The 26,999-nt window shown below is 40.4% G+C and overlaps 1 protein-coding gene across 3 annotated transcripts in view; it reads right to left on the reverse strand.

Moving 5' to 3' along the window:
- Positions 1-26,999, reverse strand: part of CNOT10 (CCR4-NOT transcription complex subunit 10) — a 63,251-nt gene that overhangs the window by 10,848 nt on the left and 25,404 nt on the right. The window contains exons 11-18 of one of the 3 annotated variants that reach the window (XM_084621209.1): positions 24,035-24,156; positions 22,914-23,090; positions 20,099-20,176; positions 7,951-8,064; positions 5,245-5,375; positions 4,474-4,509; positions 4,242-4,369; positions 1,302-1,377 (exon numbers count right to left, since the gene is read on the reverse strand). In XM_084621209.1, coding sequence (XP_084477335.1) covers positions 1,302-1,377; positions 4,242-4,369; positions 4,474-4,509; positions 5,245-5,375; positions 7,951-8,064; positions 20,099-20,176; positions 22,914-23,090; positions 24,035-24,156 — 862 coding nt within the window. Of the gene's footprint in view, positions 1-1,301; positions 1,378-4,241; positions 4,370-4,473; positions 4,510-5,244; positions 5,376-7,950; positions 8,065-20,098; positions 20,225-22,913; positions 23,091-24,034; positions 24,157-26,999 lie in introns of all 3 variants that reach the window. The other 2 variants (XM_084621208.1, XM_084621207.1) reach the window with 2 other exon arrangements.

Genomic DNA, 26,999 nt, shown 5'->3' on the forward strand with positions numbered 1-26,999 from the left:
AGGCCCCGTCCCCACTTCTTCTCCGCCTCCTCCCCGGAGCGGCGAGCACGCTGCGGCTCCACTTCTCCCCATCCCTTGCAAGGGCCATCAGCTGATCGGAGGCAGGGCAGGAGAGGAGGAAGGGCAGGAACCCAGCACGCTGGGGAAAGAGGTGGGGGAGCTTGCCTGCCCTGCAGCAGCAGCCAGCAGGACCAAGCTTCTTCACCCTGCCGCCACGCGGCGGGCGGGTGGGGGGAGGAGGGGAGAGAAAAGAGAGAACAGCAGGCTGGGGTGGGCAGGAGTTTTAATGGCACGCTGCTGCCTGCTGGGGTCCTGGGCACCGGCCCCACTCAGCCTGCTGCTGGCCTGGGTTTGGCAGTGGGCTGAGCGGGGCCGGCGGCTGGGCCCCCGCAGGCAGCAGCGTGCCATTAAAAATCGGCTCGCATGCAGTCTTTGGCACACATACCGTAGGTTGCCGACCCCTGCTTTATACAAAGGTGCAAGAAAGTGCATAAACTCTCTCATCATTCAATCTCCCATAACTCACTAACTGATAAGTATCAGTGGGGTAGCCACGTTTGCCGCTTTTACAGATTCAGATTAAGAGTCCTGTGGCACCATTTAGACTAACAGACGTATTGGAGCATGAGCTTTCATGGGTGAATACACGCATCCAACGAAGTGGGTATTCACCCACGAAAGCTTATGCTCCAATACGTCTGTTAGTCTATAGGGTGCCACAGGACTCTTTGTCACTAACTGATAGGATTTTGCTCGAACTTTCCAAGACAAATTGCTTTTGTACAGAGACAATGCATGGAAAATTTCAGCCCAGAAGATGAATGCTTTCGAGTGGGTAAGAACAGGTTTATGCTAGACATTGTTTTTAAGTCTGAACTACAGCAGGCTCTGCCAGCCAGCTGTGTAATTTAGGCTAAGAGTCCTTGTGTAAAAACAAGTATTTATCAGTTACAAAGAAAACATAAAAACAAAGAGGTGGCAACCAATGGAGCCAACGTACGTACACACACACACACACACACAAAAAAAAAGCTTTGGACATGAAATGTGGGGAACAATTAATTGCACAACTTGCTGAGCTGTAACACATCTGAACTCAAAGTCTAAATAGACCATATATTTCGGATGCTACTAAAGGCTTTATTCTACTGCTTCAGCTTCAAAGGTTGGGGGATTCCTCAGTAAAGTTTGCAGTAAGGCCAAGAATCATAATTAAACACAAGCAGCACGAGAAGCACAGGAAGCTCCAATCAACATAAAAGGGGTTAAAATTGTTTAGAAAAGATGCTAAAATTATTTACCATTCTGTAGTTCAAGATACACAGCCAGTAGAATGGCCTCCGGGGGAATTTCTTTGGGATGGATCAGTGAAGCAGCCTTACCCCAAAATAAGAGAAAAAAGGTTAATAACTCAACAGATAATTCAACAAGAAGGAAAATACCAGTTAACAGGATAGTTATAAGACAGGGCAATAAACAAACTAAGGTACTATTTTTGAAATATCAATACCTGCCATCAGGTCCATGTATGCAGAGAGGATGACAGATGATCTGCCTTGTAAGAATATTTCGCACCTCTACTCAGAGGCACCATCTGCTTTTTACATACATACATGACAAATATAAAGGAGTCATTCCTGAGCCAATCTGAAGGTTTTGTCTCTTTTTTCTTGGAGGGGTGATTTCCCAGATGAGCAATTCATTCAAAAAATCTCCCTACGGTCACATGACCAGATCCTCCGTTATAAAGCTAATGAACCTATTCAGATGTGCACCAGCTAGGGATCTCTCTCTCTCTCTATTCCCAACCTGCGGCAGTTTGAGAATGCAGTGAAATGTCATTGTCTCAGCCAATCAGAGTGCAGGAATACTATATAGTTACTTACTTCCCTGTGCTCAGATTGGCTGCCAATGATTTGTACAGATGTTTATTTCTTAATAAATCATATAGTATTTGATTCCCCATACTCTGATCAGCTGACAGGCAGCATAAAAGGATTTCATGATCACAGTACAATTATTTCTCAAAACCGTGTGGTAAATATGCAGGTCTCCGATCAGTCACTCTAATCTCTGTGCTCTGACTGGCTCCTATACTCAGAAAGCTCACGCACAGCGTCATTCCTTTCAGTCAAAACAGAAAAATTCTCGAGATTAACATGCAAAGAAAAACAGCAAGGGTTGTCAAGCCTCTGAAAGGGCAAATGTTATTAAATATTTGACTCATTTCCCTCCTCTTCATCCTTCAACCTCAACTTCCTTCCCTCTACAGCTGAGCAAGCATCATTGTCGTATCTGTGTTAGTCTTGTTTACACTGGAAGAAAACAGCCCTTCTCCTAGTCAATTTTGAAACATGTAAACAAATATATTGCAACTATTCATACAAAAGCCTTATTTCCTTTCCTCATAGCTTAGCAAGAAGGAAGACATGAAGGATGAAAGAACGATGATGGGGGAGGAGAGGCTATGATTTTTTTAAAAAAAATCATTTCCCTTCCTGAAGTTACTTTGAATTTCATTTTAAAGTGTGAACAATTAAATATTTCCAGTACAACGAAGATGCTTCCCATTAACTCGCTAATCACCAATTAGTAGACTCAGGGGCCTCCAAGTTTATTTGCTATAAACCCCTTAGCCTTACAGTTTGTTCAGCCCAAAATACAGCTATTACTTCACTAAGAAGTGAGCACACTGAAATTATATTAACTGAACCTGTACAAGTGTATTTGGTTTAATACCCCGCCCGCCCCAAACACATATACAAACATTCCTGAAAAGGACTGGGACCATATTTGTGAACACTAAAAATATGGGACAAGATGATTCTGTATAAAAAGCCCTGGTCCAAGCAGTACAGTTAAAAGACTGAACGGTAATTTGCGTAACTTGGTACCAAAATGCTATTTCACCATTTAATTTGCCCTATTTCTCTCTGCAAGATATAAAATCCAGTGGTGTCCCTGCCCATTGTTTTTCTAGTTGGTTTCACTCAGTGTTGAACACCACCTATCCATCCATTTAAATATGCACAGTGAAGTCATTCTGTGTCCCCTCTCTTTCACACATGGTGATAGTTACATGTAGTACCCAGTGACATGGATCTGCTCTATTGAAAGGAAGGAAATGAACAGCTTTGAATAGCTTCAACTTCAGAGTAGTATCCTGTTGTGGACAGTGATTAAATTATGACAGCCTAAGTTATTCTGCAGAGAACCCTTTTTAGTTGTACAGAACGGAGAGCTGCTACACCAAGGGAAGAAAGGAAGAGGGAGTAAAAGCTAGAAAAACTAGAGGAAACTGAACGCCAAGGACAATCAACTCCCTCAGCCTCAGGAAACCCCTAACCTTTCAGCACAAGTATTTGCACATTTTTTGTAAGTACTCCACAAGTGAAATTCTTGTATTCAGGCAACAGAAATGGGATGTTTGTGTTTCGATTGTGATATGATGGATAACAGCTATAAAGCATCCTAACTTCCCACCAAGGCAGTTGAGCAGCTTTACAGTCTTAAAAGTAAACTAAAATCAAGTTTTAGCAGTCCAGTGTTTGGAATACCAAAACACCACAAAAGTTCTGCTTTTAAGGGCAATAACTATCACTGGTTTTAGGAACAATTAAGTGTCAGATTAATTTTAAGCCCACCTACCAACAGTTTAAGGCAAATATGAAGACAAAGACTAAAATTACAGGCTTAATTCACTGCTTCAGAGAGTTTGACGCCTTTGGCTTCCCTTTAGCCACCCCAATGTTTTTTAAAACAAAGAAGCTAGAAGGGATGTTGGCGTGATGGTTGACATAATTGAGAACAACTTCATTAGAACTAATCCAGAACAGCTCTTATTTCCAGAAGAGCTCATTTAAAGTAGTTCTAGACCATTGTATCAATATTCATTTAGATAAAACTCCCAAGAGAAATTCACCTAAGCAGACAAATGTCTTTGAAATCAGGTGAATATGTAAAGATGTAATTAAAATATTATTACTGAAAACATTTTTCAGGCTTATCTTCTGGTTGAAAACATATAGCAAGTTTCAACTGAGCAAGTTTCTGAAGGATAAAGGAGAAAGATGAGGGGGGAAGAAAGGTTATAATGTTTTCTTTAAAAAACATTTCCCTTCCTGAAGTTATTTTGAAGTTTCATTTTAAAGTGTGAACATAAATATTTCCAGCATAACGACGAAGATGGCTCCTATATAAGGGAACAGTACATAAAGCTGTCTTGAGGTTTGTTTTTTCACCTGGTGGAGACACTTGCGAGCTTTATCATATTCACTTCGCAAGCAGTAAGCACTGCCAAGGTTAAACAACATCATTGTTCGTGCAGAAGTGACTGAACTGGGATAACACTGGGGTGTCTGCTTGCCAGCTGAAAGAAAAAATAATCAAAATTATTTCACACTTTTGATTTCATTCCACACTGTGGCAAGACAAATGCCTGCATTACTTCTGGATTCTGGAGCTATTACTTACAAGATTCCATCACCTCATTTTCTCCTTTGTCTGACCCTGTAGAGACAAGAAAAGCCAGAATGTCCTGTGAGCCTTCTTAAGGCTTTTAAAAGAAAACCCTATCGTTTTATGACAGCAGATTCAAGCTAGACTTTCTCTTCATGGATTGACTATGGTAAACCAGAAAAATCTATCAGCTTGTTAGAAATCGTGGACCATTTAGAAAGCTTTCAATTTTCATGTTAGGGTTTTGCTTATCTACAAACATCTTTTAAATCTGCAGTATAATGATGGGCAATAAAGTTTAAACTGCAAATGTGCCATTCAAATCAGAACTGCTTCTGAAGGCTGAACTGTATAGATGGGATCTAAAAGTAGCTGGTTTTGTTACATTCCCTACCCCACCCCCCAAAAGCGTTGGAAGTTTTAAGATATAGATTTAACCATCTCCCCTCTCATATCCCCACAGTGTATATACAGGGTATTAAACTCTGAAAACAAGCATGGAGGGTGAAAAAGGGTGAAGTGTTAGCAGGTAAGAAGCCCAAGCATTAACTGTAATTACATATTTAATAACAAACTTCCAATAAATAATGTTTAGACAAACTGATGAGCAATACATTAGTTATTTTGAACTAAATTACAAATATACACAAGGTAAACCAAAAACTAAGGACTAAAGAACAGACCATCCACCTCACAAAAACTGCTGCAAACTTATATATGTTGCAAGTTACAGAAGGAAGGCAGCTGAAAGCACGACCGGTTCTAATCAAGTGTAGACTCATTAACCTTGATCCTGTTCGTTTGAAGAGATCCCCAGGGAAACATCAGTGACGTTCTCAGGGTTCAAGTGAGTAATGGCATCAGATATTCTGTCTAGAGAGATGAGAGCCTCTGCTGCATACAAATGGCCAAGAAACCTACAACAGCAAACATTCAGATACAAATTCCACTTGGACAAGTTTCATTACCATATTACTGTTTCAGAAGAGAAACTGGATGTATTTCTTTACCTGAGTGACAGTTTGCTGCACTGAAATTATTATGGAGATACTTTTATAAGTGAGTCATTTGACTTTTTGCCATTTTAGACTCCAATACTACAAACACTTGTGCATGTGAGTAGTCCCAGGAAATCAGTCGTGCACAAAAGTTTGTGGGATCACGGCTACTCTCCAAAGTATCCAGTTGTCATTTAATAATAATAAATAAATAGCACTTATGTAGCACTTTACACTTTCAGATTGCTATACAAAAAACATCATTTAATTCTCACAACATCCTTGGGAGGTTGGGTATTTGTCTCTATTCCCATTTGGCAGATGGAGAAACTAAGGCTAAGTGATTTCATACCCAAAAGAAAAAACACCAACCTGCTACTAGAGTCTGTTACTAAAAACAAACAAAATTGCAGGCATAAATTTATATCCCAGTGAGGGAATACAGGCTGTACATTCTTGCGCTGTCCTACGTGTCTGTACAGCACCTAGCATAATGGGACACCCATTCCCAACTAGAAAAGGAGGACTTGTGGCACCTTAGAGACTAACAAAATTTATTTGAGCATAAGCTTTCGTGAGCTACAGCTCACACGAAAGCTTATGCTCAAATAAATTTGTTGGTCTTTAAGATGCCACAGGTCCTCCTTTTCTTTTTGTGGATACAGACTAACACGGCTGCTACTCTGAAACCATTCCCAGCTGGAGCTCCTGGGAGCTACTGTGATACAATTAACAACACAGAGATGTTTATGATGTTCTCCATTTTTAGCTTAGCACAGGTAATCTGCATTTTTTAAAATTAAATTAAAATGTTCTAATTAAGATTGCATATTAGATATTACCACAATATACAAATTTACAAGCAAATATTAAATTTAAAACAAAAGTTGAAAAAAAATGATATACATATGTATAAGACATCACAATATAGAATCCATCTCAAATTACAGCAAAATTGCTTTGTTTTGAGTTAATGATTAGCACGCACAAGGAATTTATTGACAATTTGTATTAAAAGGCAAAGCAATTATTATATAAACAACTATCCATAAACTGAAGCGTTTTAATCTGAAGCATATAATCTAAAAAGACAGAGTCACCGCAACAGACAGTCAGCTCCCTCCATGTAATTTACCCCATTCAGTAACATGAAGAAAACACGCATAATTAACACAGAGAACAGCTAATTCTGCAAGGCAAAGAATGTAAATGGCTGTCTTTTGCTCCCAAATATGACTCTGATCAGTTATTTCTCCATTTGGGGCATACCATCACAAAGCAGTTTGTGGCGGACTTTCAAATTTAAGAATATTTGGGTCATAAAAGGATTGCACAAAAGCTACAATGAAGTAACATTAGGCATGTAACAAAAACAAAATTAAGATCAGTTAATTTCTTGACATGGGTGGGTTTAGCATGTATATTGCCGGCAAAGTACTACAAACATGAATGGATTAACTCACTTCCTCATATGTATGTATGGCAACAGATTTGTGAACCCCACCATGAAATACCACTTATAGCCAGGGAGTGAAGGATAAGGGTTCAAGCTCACTTGTTTGTTTGTTTTTTTTTTTAAACAAAAAGCCTTCAGAATTGTATGACAATCAACATGACTGAGTCCAACAGGAATATTACACACGTGCAATCTCTTCTGTAAACGTAGCTGGATTTCTTTCAAAGTATCTTGCTTATCTTCTGGAAGTTAAAAGCCCCTTTGAAGCTAATTTACACACTGAATACTCAAAGTAGCAGTCTTTGTGGAGAGCAAAAAGAAAAGGAGTACTTGTGGCACCTTAGAGATGAACCAATTTATTTGAGCATAAGCTTTCATGAGATACAGCTCACTTCATTGGATGAAGCTCACGAAAGCTTATGCTCAAATAAATTGGTTCGTCTCTAAGGTGCCACAAGTACTCCTTTTCTTTTTGCGAATACAGACTAACACGGCTGCTACTCTGAAATTTGTCTTTGTGGAGAGCAGTTACTGCCCATTCACAGCAGTTTAACATTAAATACATATACAAAGAAGTAACTAGCACTTCCATAGCACTTTTTACCGGTAGGGCTAAATAAACTTTACAGAAATAGTAAGCATTGTTATCCTCATTTTGCAGATGGAGACACTGAAGCACAGAATCTATGTCTCACAAAGTCAGTCAATGGCAGAGCCAGGAACAGAACCCAGGCCTAAAATATCTAGTCTGCTACTTTAGTCACTGGACCAAACTGCCTTTTCAAGATTAACAAGAAGCACCAAAAGTAGTTATAGAATCTGACCATTCCAATTATACAGATTTCATATATAAAAAGTTAGGCCCCATTCCTGCTGGTCAGTGATTATTTTGCCACAGACTTCAAGGGGAAAAGAGTCAGATCTAATATTTGCGTTCTTAGACTTAAAGACAGCACTGGCAACAAGTTAAAAATGTTGGCACTTCAACTCAGATTCTTCCAGATACCAGGGGCAAAAGAATGGTCAATCCAGACTTACTTAAGAGATCCTGACAGCTTTGGCTGCTGAAGAAGTTTATCTGCATGATTCAAAGCCATAAGGTTATCACCCAAAGCCAGAGCAACATAAGCACTGCAGGCAAGTATTGAACACCTGGAAGAGGAGAAGAAAAAGAAAAATTCTGTAGTTTCAAATCCAAATGTTATTGTCCAATTCTTGTATTAATAAATACATATAGAAAATTCTCAAAGACATGCTGGGTCCTTCTAAGCGGATTTGGGCAGAAAGAAGAGCTAAGATGTTGGGATAGCTGATTATTTGATATACATATAAGAAGGCCTGAATCCTTTTTTCAGATCACACTATTTCAGGCCTGACTTCTATATGGCATATATTACAACAAACGTAATCTGTAACATCGTGCAAGGGGTTGGCTTTCATAGTTTTAAACAGTCCAAGAGGGCCTGTTGGCTGTCAACAGTGATTTGCATGCCAAACTTCAAATCTGTGAAGAGGCTGAATGGCTGGAATAACCGTGTGTAAATTCAGGATTCCTATGTAGCAACAGTACATGAACATTTAGCGGTCTAAGAAAAGTCCTATTTTAATCTCCAGAAAATGTGAGCTTTTAAGAGCTAAGTTATACTGTTTTCTCAAAAGCAACTGTACGATAGTCCATGAACCTGCAACAGGAAACCTGTTAAAATGCTCTGCACATTTAGGCTCAAAATATTTTGTCTAGAAGTATTCACTGGATGGAATAAAATTTGTCCAGTAAAATCAAATTCAAAATTCTCACTTTATCAACACTTTATAATATTCAGAAAATCCACACAAATTATACTTTGATTTTATTACTTGTGTTCTGGATTCTTTTAGCCTTGAACTTCAGTTGATATGTTCCCATTTTATGAAGCAATAAAGTGATACTGCATCATGTAACTTGATAGGTAATCTCCTTGCATCACAGATTTATTGTAATAAGCCTTTTATTCAAAAATTAACAGCCACTTGGGTCTATCATATTGATACTTTATAGTATTTGTACTGTATGAATGTGACCATAAAACCTTAAAGTATTAAGAGTAACAGTTTGAAGTTTTCTACACTGATTCCACTATTTTAAAACTGATAACTCTGATTTTAAACACAAATTGCAGTGCTGTATCGGAAGAGTCTATGAGATAAAAGTGCCAGAGATATTTAACTACACAGTCTTTTAGATGTTACTTGTACAGTTTCATGCATTTCTAAAGCACAAGATTTCCTGAAATTCTTGTAATAAAATCTGAATCACACATTCCCCATGTTCAAACAATAGTCCCACATTAGGATGTCAGCATTAGGTCAAGCTTTTATAGCTTGTAATTTTTTTCCTTCTCTACCCCTTAAACACAGCACTTTGGAATATTTTCCACTTCATAAGACACAGTTCAATGTAGGCTTGCTTTGTCTTCAGGGCATGAGCCTTCACCTTCCTTGCCTTGGAACTCCTTGCTGCAAGAACAGATTCTATCCTTCTGCAGGGAGGAAAAATGGATCCTCAGACAGGTCTCATGTTGGGAGTTGAGAGAAGAGTGCATTTGATTCTCCTGCCAGTAGGTGGGCTATTATAGCATCAATTTTCTGGCAACTGTCAAGCCTACTTTTGGTCCAGCAGTAAGTTATATCTTTATTCCTGTTTCCCAGGAGGCCTGCTCTTTAATTATACACAAACACTGTAAGAAACTTCTCCACTGTTTTCCCCACCACCCTCTATTCCTCTTTATCATGCTTATTTGTCACATGAAATCTGAAGCCTCACAAAAGCTTTCAAGAAAGGGAGAAGGCTTCCACCTCAGCTCCCTAAAATATTCTTGAAAGGTTTCCAATAAATAAAAAAAATAGAATTCAGTATGAGAGAAAGTCCTAACTGGCGTGTTTTCTTCTGTCTCAAGGGAGCACTACTTTTAACAAGGAGAATGGTAAAAGTATTTAGCTGATAAAACTAATCTGTATAAAAAGGCCAAGCCTGTACTGACACAGGGTTGTTACAACATCTGTCCCAAGCAAAAAATTTGCTCTCTCCCTTCCACATCTTTCTATACATTCAATGAAAAAAACCCAAAATAAAAAAAAAAAGAAACAAAAACGGACACTCATTCGCCATCACAAGTTACCCTCCAGTGAAAATGCTGTCGATCTGGAAACCCCCTATATTCATTAGTATTTTAGGAAAGACACTGCACAGCAACAGGCAACTAGAGAAGAGCAAGACATTTATATCAAATTTTCTTGCTTGCAGTATTGTTCCTCTTACACTCGGATTCATTGTCAAAACCTGTTAAACCAAACAGTCAAGAGATCTGACAGTTAATCAGAGTGGAAAAATTGCATCACAAGGGAAAAGACAAACTAGTTTTTCCCCCCGGATGAGGATTCTGAGAAAACTCCACAGGCTGTCTTTAAGCACTGGAGAGTCCCAGCATTAGTCTGCTTCTCTGTTCCCTAAAGTTTCGTTTGCATTGGAAAAAAAGATGATTTTTTAAACTGCCAGATTATGTCAAACAACCTGTTATGCAGGACTTGACAATAAGATACGTCAGCCCGCATAGACTCAGGTTATTGAGCCTCAACTAGCTACTAGAATTAGTTTAATCCATGTAAAAAGGCTAACCAGGATAAATCCAGTCATTCAAAACTCATTAAAGGGGAGAACTACAATGACATACAGTGCAACTCTTTAAAGATATGAATTGATACCCAAATCAAATAGCAAACAATGGAATTTCCAGAATAATATGGAGAAAATCTGCAAACTGAAATAAATATAAAATACCAAATTAAACACAACATTGCCTATCTATACTCTAGTCACATTTCAATATGGCCAAATGCAAGGTCACATCTAGGAACACAGAATGCAAGGCCTACTTGCAGGATGGGGGAACTCTATTCTGGAAAGCAGTGATTCTAAGGTTTTCCACATTTAAATGCTACAGCGGTACAGCTGCGCTACTGTGTCTCTTCAGTGTAGACACTACCTACGCTGACAGGTGCGGTACTCTCGTAATCTACCTCCTCAACAGGCGGTAGCTATGTCGATGGAACAAGTTTAGGCTTCGTCTACACAGAGACTTAGGTCGATTTAACACCACCACTCAGGCGTGTAGATTTTTCATACTCTTAACCAAGGCAGTTAAATCAACCTAATTTTCCAACGTAGACTAACCCTAACAGAGACTTGAGGGTCACAGTGGATAAATCAGCTGAACTTGAGCTCCTAGTGCAATGCAGTGGCCAGAAGGGCTAATGGAACCCTTGATCATATGAAAGGGGAGTACTGAGCAGAAGTAAAGAGATTATAATACCTCTATATTTAGCCCTTGTGCAACTGCTACTACAGTACTGTGTCCAGATCTGGTGGTCACGCTTCAAGAAAGACAGATAAACTAGAGAGGGGCAGAGAAGAGCCATGAGAAAGATTTAAGGATTGGAGAATAAGCCTTAACAGACTTAAAGAGCTCATAAAAACATAAGAATGGCCATACTGGGTCAGACCAATAGTCCATCTAGACCAATATCCTGTCTTCCAACAGTGGTCAGTGCCAGATACTTCAGCTCAAACTATTTAGCTTAACAAAAAGAGAAAGTTACAGGGTGACTTGATCACAGTCTACCTAGAGCCCTCTTTATCACATTTCTGTTCCCTTCAATCTAGAAGACAAAATATAACAAGATTCAATCGCTGGAAGCTGAAAACAGACAAATTCAGGCTAGAAATTAGATGCAAGTTTTTAAACAGAGAAGGTAACTAACCACTGACACAATTTACCTAGGCTTGTGGTAGATTATCCAAACACTGGAGATTTTAAAATCAAGGTCTGATGTTTTTCTATGACTTGTGTTATGCAGGAGATCAGACTATACGATAAAAATGGTCCCTTCTGGCCTTAAACTCAGATTAATCTAGGAATCCTTTGAAACACAGGCCTGAAACTTTCTACAATACCGCAGTGAATAGAGACAGTAGAAATAGTATTTTAACACTACAAGTCAGAATTAGAGAGAGAAAAGACAACACAGGATTATTCTCTACAGTATATCTTCTAGTGCTTTGTCCAGTAACTGTGTTTCTACTTGTCATAGTTTCTCCCCTTTATTCATTCACCTATAGCTACATTGTTTTCCCTCCCAATCTGTAACACTTTTAGCACCACACATGTCCACAGCCAGCCATCAGAGGAGCAATAAAACTTCTGAAGGGCTTTCCTAAAGCAGAAAATTCACTATTATTTGAGACCATGATTTAGTGATCAATATAAAAGATTAGTAAAATAAGAGATTTTTTTAGCTGTACTAGGCCTAAAAAGAGGAAGATTAGGTAAATAAAGTATGTTTGTCCATCAAAAGAGACACCAACAATTCTCTTGATCCCTACAATAGTTTTTACAGCACTTTCACTTGTAATCTGTGGCCCAGAGAGGATACATCAGGTTCAGTGAAGCCTAACAGAATTGGGTTGTTTTAGCATATTAAAACATTGTAAGGAATTCTACTGGGCAGTAGAAAGGTAAAGGGATTGACTTCCTATTCAAAGTATGCTAAGTATGCAGAAGCTAGGAGGCTGAAGAAACTATTACAACAGAAGAACTCATAGAAAAACCAGAAGTCGAAACTCAAAGTTTCTTCTTCCCTACATGGTATGTGGGTGTGGGTAAGGGTTTTTACATGTTACCCAAAAAAAAAAAAAAAAAAAAAAACCCAAACCTTCCGCTTAGTTACTTTGTGCAATTGCCAAATAACTGGAATGTAAAAGACTCAGACAACTACCAAGTTCAGTATGTATGGTAAATTACATATTAACTCTAACTGTCCGCACAAATCCCTCTAAAATGACACAAGATTTTTTGTTTTGTTTTAAAACTATGATGATATAAGCAATTATGTACAAAACACATTCAAAGCTATTTAAAAGCACATTCAAGAATTGGGAAAGATGAAGTTTTCGAGTCCAACTAGCTGACATCATGGTAAATCTAAAGATATACAACTTTTTTCCCCCCTTAGAGAAAATCTTTGCTGGCTTTTGGAATTTTCTATTAATTTTAACTGACCAACAAGATAAGAGTTTTAATCTTTTTAGTTTTTCTTTTAACAGCTCCTCTTCCAGCAAAACTGAAGGCAGTTAGTTAACATTTGATTCTGTACAGAATGGAGTTTTACACAGCCACATGCAAAAGCCCAGAAATTGTTTATATTGACTCACGCCCTAAGGATACCAAGTCCCACGGTTTTAACTATTAGTTAAAGCAAATATGACAAGAACTAAATCAATGTTTTTCTTCTCTTTTCCTTTTCTGATATGATGTTCCTTACCAGAAGCAGTAAAATAATTCTTGTACTGACAAGCTTTTCCTGACATGCTGTCAGGTTACATCAATAGATAACAATGGTTGATTGTGAAAGAAAGGATTACATACATTCATTTTCTTACAACATGACACCATGTAATAATTTTGACATATAATAGTCATATTTTACACAACAGACAAAAGAGCCATACTATTTGTTTATTTTTTAACCCAATACCTTCCATCTCAAGTATTATATTCCTCTACTGTTTAAAAACAATCAAAATATCAGTAACGACTCCTCACTCATTCAAACGAAAATTTTCTTTAATTGACTAAAGCTAGATTTTCTGCACATAACTGGAGCAAAGCAAATGTTAAGCTTGATATTATGACAACAGGTAAGCCAGAAGTTAGCCTAGAAGACAGTGTATACCTCATAACTTAAGTAAGAAATTACTGTATGCTTTAACAGAAAATAAAAATACAGTTAGAGCAGATACCTTTTGTTTTTATAGAAATTCCTGTTCATAAACATGTACTAACAGAGAGAAGAAACTCAAGTACTGCATTCATTACCCCATTTTAAAAAAAATCCCTAAAACTTTCATCTGCCGGAAACTACTTACAACATTAGCAGGTGTTGGTTGATCCTGCTGGGAAAAAAATATGAGGGTTCCATGTGGCTTGTTACCCTATCTGGATATCTGGGAGACAGAATGGGTCTGTAGAAAGAGCACCTAGACTGTGTGCCAAGTAGTCTTAAGAAAGACAAAGTTCCTCAGTTACTGCACAGGGTGAGTTTCTTCGAGATTTTGGTCTCTGTGGGTGCTCTCCTTTAGGTGAATCTGCGCCCCTGTGTCTGTAATTGGAGATTTTTAATAGCAGTGCCTGGTTGGGTTGCACATGCACAGTCCCCATCTCCTGCTGCCTCTGCGGGTTACATAGCGCTTTGTGACCAACCTCCCCTCAGTTCCCTCTCTACCGCAGTCTCTAGGGTGAAAAAAAATCAACTCCAAAGTAGTGGGGAGGAGAGCACACACAGGGGCAACTAATCTCAAAGAACCTCAGTTGCTGCACAGGGGGAAGTAGCCTTTTCCTCTTCTTTGAGGAGTGTCCCTGTGGGTGCTCCACTTTAGGTGACTGTAGAGAAATGGCCTTTGGTGGAAGGGAGGGTCTTTGGAGTTGCAGTCTTAGCGGATGATAAAACCATAAGTCTGAATAGAGAGTCTGATGATGAGTGCTGCTCTGTGGCATAGTGCTGTGTGAACGTATGGGCTGATGCCCAGGTTGCTGCTTTACAGATGTCCATAATGGGCATATTGTTGAGGAAAGCTATCAAAGCACAGAGTGCTCAAGTGGAGCATGTGCAGGTCCCCAGCAGGGTTGTAGCTGTTGGTGATAACAAAGGTCTATGCAGTTTGAGAGCCTTTTAAATAGCCTCTGTTTAGATATGGTGTTTCCCTTAGATTGTTCGGTGATGCAAAGAAATAACTTTGGTGATTTTCTGAAAGTCTTTGTCCTCTCAATATAAAATGTTAGCGCTCTTTGGACATCTAGAGTATGCAGTGTTGCTTCTCGTTTATTCCTGTGAGGTTTTGGGAAGAATGATGGGAGATAAACCTGTTAGAGCTGCAGGTCAGCCTATTCATGTCTAATGTGGATTCCAATGGGGACCAGAGGCCGTGCATTGTGTGGTTGTGCAGGTGTGCCTCCCAACCTAGCAGAGAAGCATCAGTTGGAAGTATCATCAATGGAAGGCTCTGTGCAAAGAGAATTCCTGCACAAACATTGTTTGGTTGCGTCCACTAATGTAAAGGTGTTTTTTTTTTTTTTTTTTTTACTTCAGTTGGCATTATAAAACATTTGTTAATGCTGTGTCTGTGTGGAATATATACTGTCCTGAGCCAGCCTTGCAGGCATCATATGTGCAGTCTGGCATATTTGACACAAATGTCATTGCTGACATGTGGCCTAACAGTTGGAGGCAGGTCCTGGCCGATGTCTGTGGACTGGCTTGCGTTGTGGTGATTAGATTTACTCAAGTGCTAAACCTCTGTCAGGGCAGTGAGGCTGTAGCCTCCAGAGAGTCAAGGTAGGCCCCAACGAACTCCAGTTTCTGCACAGGTGAGAGTGTTGATTTTTGTTCATTTATTTGTAGACCTAGATGTGTGAAGAGAGCTACTGTCTTGAGTAGGTTCTAGTAGCTGCGTGGATAGGTGAGGAGTAGATTTCCCCTTCACCCTCACCGTCTTCATTGCTAGATAAAGGAGGAGTTGATCTGGGGATGTGGTAAGTTGGCTTAGTACCGAGTGTCCTGGAGTGAAGTCGGTACTGAGGAGTGGAGATTCCGGTGCTGAGGAGACTAGAAGATCTTTGTGGCAGAGAAACTGCTGCGGTATCGAGAGCATCAGTACCGAGGGTGTTGTCAGCAGTACCGGTGCCTTTGCTGCGGTTGATGGTGCCAGGGGTCATACGCGATGCGCTATAGAGGCAGCAGGAAGCGCCACAGTGCTGCATATTTGAGCTGCTCCAGCAGTACTGAGGGAGGGACTGTAGGTCTTCCTATCGTGCCTTTTTCCAAGCCAGCCCATTTAGGGTCTTTTGCTCGCATAGTACCCATGATACCGAATGATCCCACTAACTCAGAGGTGGAAGGTCTTGGTGTGGTCGGTACCAATGGCTAAGGCTATGATTTTTGTCTTGGATATTTGTAGTAAAAGTCAGGGACAGGTCACTGGCACTAAACAAACAAAACAAAACAAAAAAAATCACAGAAGCCGTGACCGGTCCCTGACTTTTACTAAAAACATCCCTCACAAAATGGGGAGGGAGGAGGGTCCAGCAACCTGCCCCACCCTGCAGCAACTGGCAGCTGCAGGGACCCCATTGCTCAGTGGTTGGGAGGGGTACCTGCATGGCTGGAGCTGGGTGTGTGTGTCCCGCTACCGTCCTGTGGGGCTGCAGCTGGAGGGGGATCCCCCGCCACCTGCAGCGGCCGGGAAGCAGGGAGGGGCCTCTGCCAGCAGCAGAGTCTGGAGAGCTGCAGCTGACCCCCTACCTTCTGAGCAGTTCCGGGGTCAGTTGCCGGGCAGCTGCGGGAGGATCCCCCACCACCCACAGAGGCTGGGCTGCTGCGGGGTCCCCAATGTCACTGAGGTCACTGGAAGTCATGGATTCCGTGGCTTCCGCGACCTCTGTGACATCATCTTAGCCTTAGCAATGGGGTCTGCCAAGTCAGGGAATTCCACATTTTGGCTGATTCCCAAGGAAGGGAGGTCAGAGCCTGCTTCTGTGATCCTTCCACTGAGAGGGTGAAGGGGAATCTCTGTCAGATGCCACTGTGGGAAACTGTTGCACAGGAGGGGCCTGTGATCCCAGATCGGATGCGGGGCACAAAGACTTCTCCACCATGAGAAGTTATAGCTGTATGTCTCCCGCCCTCCTGGCACAGACTTTCAAGCTGTGGCAGTGGGAGCACTTTTGAGGTATGTCTGTCTCACTGAGGCAGCGGACACACCAAGTGTCCGTCACACACCATGACTGAGGAGCAGCAAGTGAGGTAATGTTTAAAACCCGGGGAGCCGGGCATACCCCTCAGAGTAGGGTTTCTCCTGTGAAGAAGGTAGCTATACTACACTAAGGGGTAACTGAAACTTAAATGCCTAAGTGAAAACAAAGGTTTTTTATTTTTTCTTAAAAAACAACAAACAAAAACAAGGAAGAGCAATTAAACTATTGATTAACTAACTAGCATTCTAAAGTTAAAACTAGAGAAAGACAAAGTACAGAGGCACTTCTAAGTGCTCCATCTCAAGCCGAAGGCAGTAGAAAAGGCACTGAGGGGGGGTTGGTCGCACAGCACTATGTAACCGCCATAGGTGGCATGAGACAAGGACAGCGCATATGCGAACCACCCACGCTCTGCTACTAGAAACCTCTGATTACAAGCGCTGGGGCACAGATTCACCTAAAGGGGAGCATGTACAGGGACACTCCTTGAAGAAGTACCTTGTGAACATAAAAGGCTAGAGCTGAGATTTGATTTTGGTTAAGAACACCAAACTCCAATAAGGGGTTGAATCTGACTCTACATAATGCGCAGACTGTTTTAGAACAGACTAGAAATAACACCTGTTCCTTTCGCCATCACTGTCCCCAAAAGAACCAGTTATACAAGAAACTGCATTTAATAATTCTGGGGGAATTGTGCACCAAAAAATTAAAAATTCTGCACACAATATTTTAAAATTCTGAAAAATTCTGCATATTTTATTATCAAAATATCACAATATAATCACTCTAGTTTCAATTATTTTGGTAATTTATCTCAAAACATCTGTCAACAAGTATGTCAACAATATAGACAACAGCAAAAAAGATTCCCCAGGAAGAGAGAGTTAAAGAAGCCCTTACAACCCAGTTCCAGTTGGGGAGTACTGAAGATGGCTGCATGGGGCCCCCAGAGCCCAGACACCTGCTCCCTCCCGCCCAGAGTGCAGACACCCACACCCCTCTTCCCCCAGAGCCCACTGTGTGTGCCGCCAGAGCCTAGTCACCTGCACCGCCTCCCCTCAGGGCCAAGCCGTGGGCACTGCCCAGCCCAGCAGTAGGGCAACCCCTTCCCCCTAGAGCCCAGCCAGAGGGAACCCCCCCAACCCAGACACCTGCCCCGTGCACCAGAGCTCAGACACCCGCACCCCTCTTCCCCCAGAGTCCAGCCACAAGGCATCCCCAGAGCCAAGACACCCACACCCCCTCTCCCCCCAGAGCATCCCCAAGCCCAGACACCCGCACCCCTTCTCCTCAGAGCCCAAGCACCTGCACCCCTTCTCCCCACAGAGCCCATCTGTTTAATTTGTCCAATTTACTTCTATGCCAGAGTGGTGATTTCTAGTTTTGGAAGGCTGAAATGTCAAACCGTTTCTTTGCACATCTTTACTGGACTGAAAAAGTATAAACCACTGTTTGCTTGTGCATGGACCAGAGATCAGGGCTTCTGTATTAAAACGGAGCACAACAAATACAAGCAGAACTATTAAGCTCTTAGTCTGGGCTTCCAGTTTCTATTAAAAAAAAATCCCACACACAAACCCAAAACACACCATCACCATCATCACCGTCTTCTGATGATTTTCACATTCCACTTTACCAAATGGTAGCACTTAAAGGACAAGCAGCAGCATATAGACAGAAAGCAAAATTACAGCACTACATCCACTTGAGGAATTCAGTTCAACAAAGCATTGGATTTTAAGGTCACATGCATTTCAGTTTTTAATGCAGCCAGATTTCACTGGCTGGTACTGCTCCAATCCAGTTCTGAGGTAATGGGCAGGGATGACCAAGGAATGGAGATGTAATGGTTCCAGATTGGTGGAAATGGCTTTTTTCTGGAACCTTCCAGCCTGATGTTTTAATACACTAGAACATGGTATTAGTTGACATGGGGTTTCCACCAACGGCTTGGTTTTGCCACACATAGCAGATGTGTGCACTTCAGATTTTTTTTTTTTTGCACTTAGCATAAGGTCATATGTGGTACAGCCTGAGATTTCAGTAACTTGTGCAGAACTAAAGTGAAGTGATTGGAGGAATTTGAGGTGAAAAACTGTACTTTTTAAAAGGTCAAAAACAACATGGGACAAAGATAATATGAAACTGAGTTTGAAAAAATTATGTACAGTCAAAGGCTAAGTATGATTAAATTAATAAAGCTTTAACATGCATACTTGCTTACTATCTCATATACATCTCAAAATGTGAAGTCATGATTTTTAAAAATAAAATTATAGAATCCATGACAAACAATCATACTTAGTTTGGTCTGCCAATTTGCCACATTCTATACTCACCCATGTAAAAAGAAAATCACCAGCAGCTGCCACTACCTACTATTCGCTTAACATTCAACGTATAAGCACCTATCACCTTGATGTCCAAGCACCATAGGTCTGAAGAATTTGCTAATGGAAAACTAGTCAGTTACTTGTAGCCCTGGAACATGAAGACATGCTAGGGTGTAAGCTTTAAAATCAACCACTTGAGCAATGTTAAAGGCATTCCCTTGTATTGGCCAGACTTTTAAAACGTACTAGTTAGCCCAATTTAGATAACACATGCTCAAATCACATCTTTAAATCCTAGTCTAGACAAGTCTTTAGAAAACTTGATTATACTTATATATGAAAAAAACCTCTAAATTTGCATTAAGATTACTTTAATAGCTTTTAGTTGTCTTAACATCCTTCTGTGGAATATGCTAGTTTCTTAAAACCGATATGGTGGCTATCACATGTGGTTCAAAACCTCAGTTCACTACCCTGTCACCTTTGTTAGGAGAGTCGTGATGTGGAAGCGTGATATGCACTAACATTACTTTGATTTTCGATCTGTCCGAGAAAGATGGGATATTATAGGGTGGCATGAAAGCTAGCCTTACGAGTGCTCTAGAAGGAAAAGGCAACATAATGAAATCTCAATCATTTCCATTTATGGCAGCAGAAATCACAGATTCTTGAGTGTAAAGTGAGCATGCTTTTTTTTCCATGTAGTAAAAGGGACATTAGATTTGTGTACAAACCTCAAAGCTACAGTTTTTTTACCTGTACCCTGCTCTTTATTGAGTTTTACTCTTTTAATTAAAAATGTAGCCTTAAGGAAGGAAAGTGCCTTCCTCTTAGATAAATATTAATCTAATTTCCTTGTAATCTGCTGATAGTTCATTCCATGCCTAGCAGCTGTGATGTAGTTTTTGGGTTCAATGTGACTTTTTTAAAAACACTTTTAAACTACAGTCTGACATTCTGCTTGTTTTTGTCAGTTTCAAGTTCCCAAGCAATAGAAGTATTTACCTTAAATTTTCTAATTCCTGTTTTCTCAGAGGTGAAGAAGGTGGAGCTGGAATGAATTTATCTCCTTCATGACTTTTACTGCTGAAATGAAGACAGCCTGTTAATTGCGAGCAGTGACCTTCAAGCCTTTAACAAAAAAAAAAGGAATGTAAATGCAATAACCACGGACACTAATCCCCCCCATCTCCCCCGCCTTTTTTTTTTTTTTTTTAAAAAAAACAACAGCAAGAATCCTACATGTTGAAATGGAAAAAGCTGGACAAAGAAGCAAAAGTGAGGGCTGGCAATACTTCAAGCACTGGTATCATTAACAATTCCAATTTTGGGGGGAGGCAGTGACAACCTTTTACCAACAAAAGAAAAAAAAAAAAAACACCAACACTACCTTATGCAGCTTTAAGCTATTTTTAGAATTCTATAGGAGAAACGACTAAATCTGGTAGATGCAGATTATGTTGGGTTTGTATTAAAAGGAAGGAAGCTATCTCTAACTTAGGGGAAGGACAGGAAGAGGCCCAGTATAATTTGAAATTTTTAGCAATGTATGGTCCAATTAGAGGAATTCTTTATCATAAATATATATATATATACACACACACCCACAAACCACACCAAGAATCCACTTATTTTTCAGTTAGTAATATTCTAATGTGAAACCTGAAATATACACATATATTTGGACAATTCAAGACGTACTTCTCTCTCAAAACTTGTATTTTCACCATTTCTTTTTCTTGAAGACAAATTTTGAAAGCTTTCCTTCCATCTTTGGCAGCAAACACTAATTTCTGCACTGGCAAACGTGGAACTGCAGTTTACAATAAGCTGAAAAACAGCTTCCTTCTGAGGTGGGGAAAGACTACACTTGCATTTCGGCAGAAAAAACAACACAATTTGGATACGACAGACCAAGTTTTTGGTTTGGATTTTTTTTTATTTTCGCCCACTTCACAAACAGTGAGAAATTTTTCACCCAAGTCTAGTAGTACTGCTTCATCTCTGCTTACCACAAGCACTACCTCATACATGTATAGATGAATGACGTTATTCCAGTGCAAACTTCAGACCAAACATCAAGAGAAGTATAGAAGTAAAAGAAACCTTACCTAAAGTTGTAGAACACACACACAAAACCACCCCCTTTTCACCAGGGGAATGTCTGTTACAAGGGCCAGCATGTACAATATTTTCAGGAGAATGTCACCATCTTGGTTCTTCTATTGTCCCTACCCCCTACCTCCAAACAGACAAGGTTCCTAGCTGAGAGGAATGGATGAAAATCCTTTCAGAACTTGGCAGCATGAATTCAGGAAGAGAATACTTAGTTATTGGACTTTTGGGGGGCAACAATGTTCCTTGGGAGGTATAGTGAAAATGTTAGTTATAGAAGCCTATGCTTTTGAAATCATATGACAGTAAGAAATCCTCTTCTACAATGCACATTTTCTCTTCCTCACTCCTGTTAAGGAAAAGGGACACACTAGGAACGATTCACTAAGAAAAATCACAAGTTGTGGACTGTGATCATGAAGGATTTCTAAGGAAAGATGGTGGGGAAAAAATACTCCCAATAGCAAGAAAAAAGAAAATGAAAAGAAGTTTCCTTTAAATACCCGACATAGACTGAATTCCTTAACTGTTAAAGGGATAAATGGGGTTTCTGCACTTTCAGTACTGTATATTGGAACTTGGGTATAACAAAATGCAACTTTCTATTATTTTTCTTAAACGAACTAAGGCCTCCAGTATTACCTGTTTTTTTCCCCCAAAGCTGGTGTTCTAAACATTTTCTCCGAGGACTGTGTCCATGAAAGTGAAGGACTCACCGGCATTACACCAGGCACAGTGCAGGCAGGAACCAAGAAAAGTTCTCTACATAATTTTGTTAATGCTCTTCTCCAACACCCCTGATTTTATATGGAAATCCAACCTCCATCCCCCACCTCAGAAATAAGCATATCATCGCATACAGCACCCAAGAGTGATTTGTCTATGTACCAAATCAGAGGCCAGGGCAGTTGTTTAGAACTGAAGTATAAGACACTAAGGGCTTGTCTACACTTAAAATGCTACAACAGCATAGCTGCCTCTGCTGCAGCTGTGCTGCTGTAGTGTGCCAGTGGAGAGTCTCTGCAGTGTTGGAAGGGGTTCTGTAGTTAGTTGCTCTAGTGAGTGTCTACACTGAAGCACTTCAGTGCCACAGCGGCACTGTTAGTTTGTAGTTAGTCATCACTGTAGTTAGTCCACCTCCCTGAGAGGTGGTAGCTAGGTCGACAAACTCTCCCATTGACCTAGTGCTCTTTACACTGGGGGTTAGGTCAGCATAGCTACACCTGTCACCAGTGTGAATTTTTCACACCCCCGAGAGACGTAGCTATTCTAATGTGAGTGTTCAGCATAGACCAGTCCTGAGCATTACAGAAGTATGTGCACCCCCGAGGTAACTGGGAAAACAAAAACCACCATCAACACATTTAGTAGTTGTAAAACGTAAGTAAAAAGACAGTGAAAACATTCGTAAAAATCAATTTAAATTGCTGAAGGGTAGTTTTTGTTTCGTTTTGAAAGAAAATAAGTAAGTGTTTGATGGTGGAAGTCCAATCACTAATTTTAACTCAGGTTTGCTTAGCAGTACTTAAAACTGCTACCAGTGTAACAGAATGACTTTGCATGTGTTTGAGATCACCTTTTACGTTTTCTATTTTTCTGCCTGTCAAACTACAGGACAGGCAATAGGTACAGAAATCTCACTCAGATGCTGTGGATGAAAAAAAAAAGTTTTTTAAATAACTGAAATATCTACTATTGTATTTACCTGCATGCTTCACTGCTTTCATTGTTCTCTGCGTTTCCTCCCAACTGGTTATTAGTTTTAGATCCATTTTCCTGCTTTGGCTCCTGCTGATCTTCCGGCAGCAACAGCAAGGCATTTCTTAGACAAATCGCTGCAAACTCCATACTGGCTACAGGGATAGCCGAGGACTGCCCATCACTTGAAAGATGGAGGTTAACTAGTAACTATACTAATATTATTGCTACTTCATTCACAAAATATAATGCTCTAGAAAAAGTGAGTTCAGGACGACTTTGTCCTATGGACCAGTGGAAGACTAATTTCATGCTTTAATAAGTTACATTTAAATATTTACTTTATGCACTCAACAAAATGATTATATCCTAATTTAGAGCTCCATCCATGGAAGTCCCATATATTCCAACAGGAACTCCCTAAATAGAGTGCTGGTAAAATCAGATCCTTTGGATACAAAATCCTGGGGCACTTTTTCTTTTTTGTTTGTACACTTCGGCTTGTAGAGAACTAAACACAGCATCAGTGCACATACAAGAAAACAAGATGTGCAGGAACAACAGAATATGTGCACACATTATGTTGTGAAGCCTGAAGACAAAGCTAATACATTCTACCACTTAGAAGTACAGGGAATTCACATATAATCTTACTTCAAGTGTTATGGCTCTTACAAGATGAGATACTTTAGCTAACAAATAATAAAACTTTGTACATCTTATCTATTAAGCTACTCTAGGCTACTTTCTAGGATAGGGTTTTTGTGATAATTTCCCTTTCTATAAACAATTTAACATGCAACTAGGTGGAAAACATGAATTCTAGACAGAGATTAAATTAGGAAATGGCCAACCAAAATTTGAGCTTCATTAAACACATAAATAAGCCTTCTGTTGCCCATCCAACACTAGACACCCACTAAGACCCCAAGCCTGTAAACATTTCAACACATGAGTAACTTTAACCATATGTTTAGTCCCATATAAATCAATGGGAATATTCACATGAATAAAGTTATTCACATTTAAAGACAGGGAAGTTTACCAGAAAAAAATATTCTAAACAGCCATACACCCTTTACAGAGATGAGTAGAAAGTAACAGAGTACAGAAATATTGCATACTTACTTATAAACAACATTCTGTATTGACTGTGAGGCAAGGACTATTTTACGGTGATAGCCTTGACCTACAATAGATTGTACAATTCCTTTTTTGCTTGGAAGACCTTTAGTTTCTTGTTCTGATGTCTAAAAGAAGAAGGATTGAAAATATCAGTGAGGCTGAACAGGTGATCTTCTTGACATAAAAGCTGCAGGGCTGAGAAAACAGAACATTACACGTACATTACTGAACCCAGCTAACCTGCATTGATTTGGAATTCGCCTGGAGATGGTAGAACACCCCAGAAAGTTTTACTGTCATCCAAATATCATGAAGGATAAGGAACTTTTAATTTGTCCTCACAATGCAGTTTTACTATACCCCAACTAACTTGAAGCTTCAGGAATTATTTTTGATAATTTGTTCAATAGTCTATTGACCTAGTCTTTCCTGTTATATAAAAAAAAAAAAAAAAAAAAAGACAATGAACCAAGTCATTTTCAAAAATAGTCAAATTTAGAATTGCTAGGACATTAAAATTTTTTACATAATATGAAGCTAAATAATCTAAACTACCAATATTTATATTCTGACCTCACCCTCACCCTATTTTTTTCATTTGTTGTCCCCCATATTCAATAGATGCATGGGTCCAGTGGTTCTTCTCCCTGAACTCAGGCCTTTAGTTTTGGGTGGGCCTACAGCCACCCATCCCAAGTACTTCAAATAGTACAAACTTTCCAACTTCTGCAACAAACAAAGGTGGGGTCTTACAGACACGTCTCTTTCGCTACACAACCCTAATGTATCCCAGATCAGGTCTATCCTGTGCCCTGAATGAGGCAGGGATCCTGGGCAAAATTTAGGATATCATCGTGTAATTAAAGACTGTATTATAACATATATGCACAAGGGATCTGAATTAAGATTCTACAGACAATCTCAATCCTCACCATTTTGTAACTTTTAAGTGTTTGACTTTGCAACCTTAACTTTATGTAGTTTTTTGTATGTTTAATTTCCCAGGTATTAAAAAAACCAAAAAACCCAAAACCCAGAAAGTCCATCATGTGAAAGCATCTTGATGTTTCAGGGGTCATCAAGAAGATGTGACATATGCTTTTGCAGTGCGTTTCACAAGTATTTGCTGACAGCAGAGGAACGTCAAGACTCAGCAACCTTGGGTTCAATTCCAGGTTCGGGGGGAGGGGAGAGAAGTGTGCTCTTCTAGGTACAGACCCTTCACTTCCTGATCCCCTCAAGCCAGACTCCTTCTACCTGTGTCCCCTCTGACCTGTCCCTGTGTCAGTCGCATACAAGTTTCTTCCCCAAACCCAGTTTCTAATCCCAGTTCCAGTCCTAGTCTCCTCCTTTCCATGTCCAAATCCCAATCTTTCTCTCCATGTCCCCTGTAAAATCTAAGGCTCCCAGTGCCAGTCTTCCTTCCCAAGCTCCTTTTCCCTAGTCTCCTTGCCCAGCCAGTGCCAGTATCTTCTCCCTTCCAGCTCTTGTCCCTTCTGCATTTCAGTCAAGCTGCTGCTCCTGCTTCACACTGCCTGGTCACCAGCAGGGGAAATATTGAGAGCACAAGAGAGTCTCCCTGCTTAATTCCAGTGCCTAGTGCCACAGCAGCCAGAAGCAGCAACTGCAGGGAAAGTCGAGGTCAGCCTCTGCAATCCCAGGCTGGAGTATGCTCAGTGCAGACAGAATCTGGAAAATTTGGCTGCCACATACTAACAATATTTTTATGGAGCATTTGCTAGCAGATTTTTTTCAGTCTTATACTTTGGCCAAATTTGGGAAGACTTCCATGGGAAAAGCAAAAGCCACATCCCTGACACGAATGCAACTCCCCTGGCCAAATTTCAAGACCGGGCTCCAAAGCAGGCATTACAGCTTTTCAACAAAATGGTTGTAAGATTTTTAACATAGGCAAAAGGACATTTTCCCTTAAACAGCTGAACCATTTTTGCTGAAAGTTTCAAAAAGATTCATTGTGAGGTAGACACCCAGCATGGACAATTTCAGCCTACACAGTTTAAGTCTGGCAAAGTTATATGCCAAACAAAGTCTTCTACTGAGAAGAGCCAGGAAATCCCAATTATAGCAGCAGTTACCAGCTCCATCTATGATAAAATAAAAGTACGTTTCTAGCCCTCAACAATTGTGAAGAAAAGCATGAAAACGTGATCCAACGCAATGACATCTGCCTGAGCTTCCAGAGAGCATAAAGCAGTAGCTTTAACAGATATGAACTGCCCCTGTATCTCAATGGGGTGTTAACTCCCAATCTCGGCAAACATCCCCCCACCAAACTTGACATCATCCCAACATGGGTCTGTGTAGCAGAAGGAGAATAATGCAGTGGGCTTAGCCCACCCACTAAAATAAATACTACAGGTTCTGGAGAAAGAACTGGGGGCCCTCCTACTGCCACCCTTGCTTTTCTTGGAGAAAGCTGCGGGAGACCATCCCGTGGGCTGCTGGTGCACTCCAGGAGAAGAGAAGACGATCCGCTGCCCCTGCCTCTCTGAGAACGGAAGGCCCTGCTGCTACCATTTCAAGTGGGATGCAAGGCCACAGCACAGGGGCAGAGCCATGTCCCATGATGTGGTGTGCATAGAATCAGGGCCAGATTAAGGCAGGCCATGGACCTGAGAATTTCTTGTGACATCACTGTTATTAAATATTTCTTTCATGGTAATGTCCAAGTCCTGTATCAGGATTAGGACCCCACTGGGCTAGGAGCTTTACAGTCTGATGTAAATATGGTCCCAATCCCAAAAGTCTTACAATCCAAAGGCAGAAACATAAAATGTGGGGGAGAGGCACCATACATAACATTTTCTATATTTGTAAGCCTCGCTATTAAGTACTGGCTGGTTTCTTGTAGGCAACATGAGACAAGCAGGTCTTGAGAGGGAATTAAAGGAGGAAAGAGAGTAGAGCAGGGGTTCTCAAACTGGGGGTCGTAAGGTTATTGCATGGG

This window comes from Lepidochelys olivacea (genome assembly GCF_965140295.1).
Source record: "Lepidochelys olivacea isolate rLepOli2 genome assembly, chromosome: 2".
Lineage (NCBI taxonomy): Eukaryota > Metazoa > Chordata > Testudines > Cheloniidae > Lepidochelys > Lepidochelys olivacea.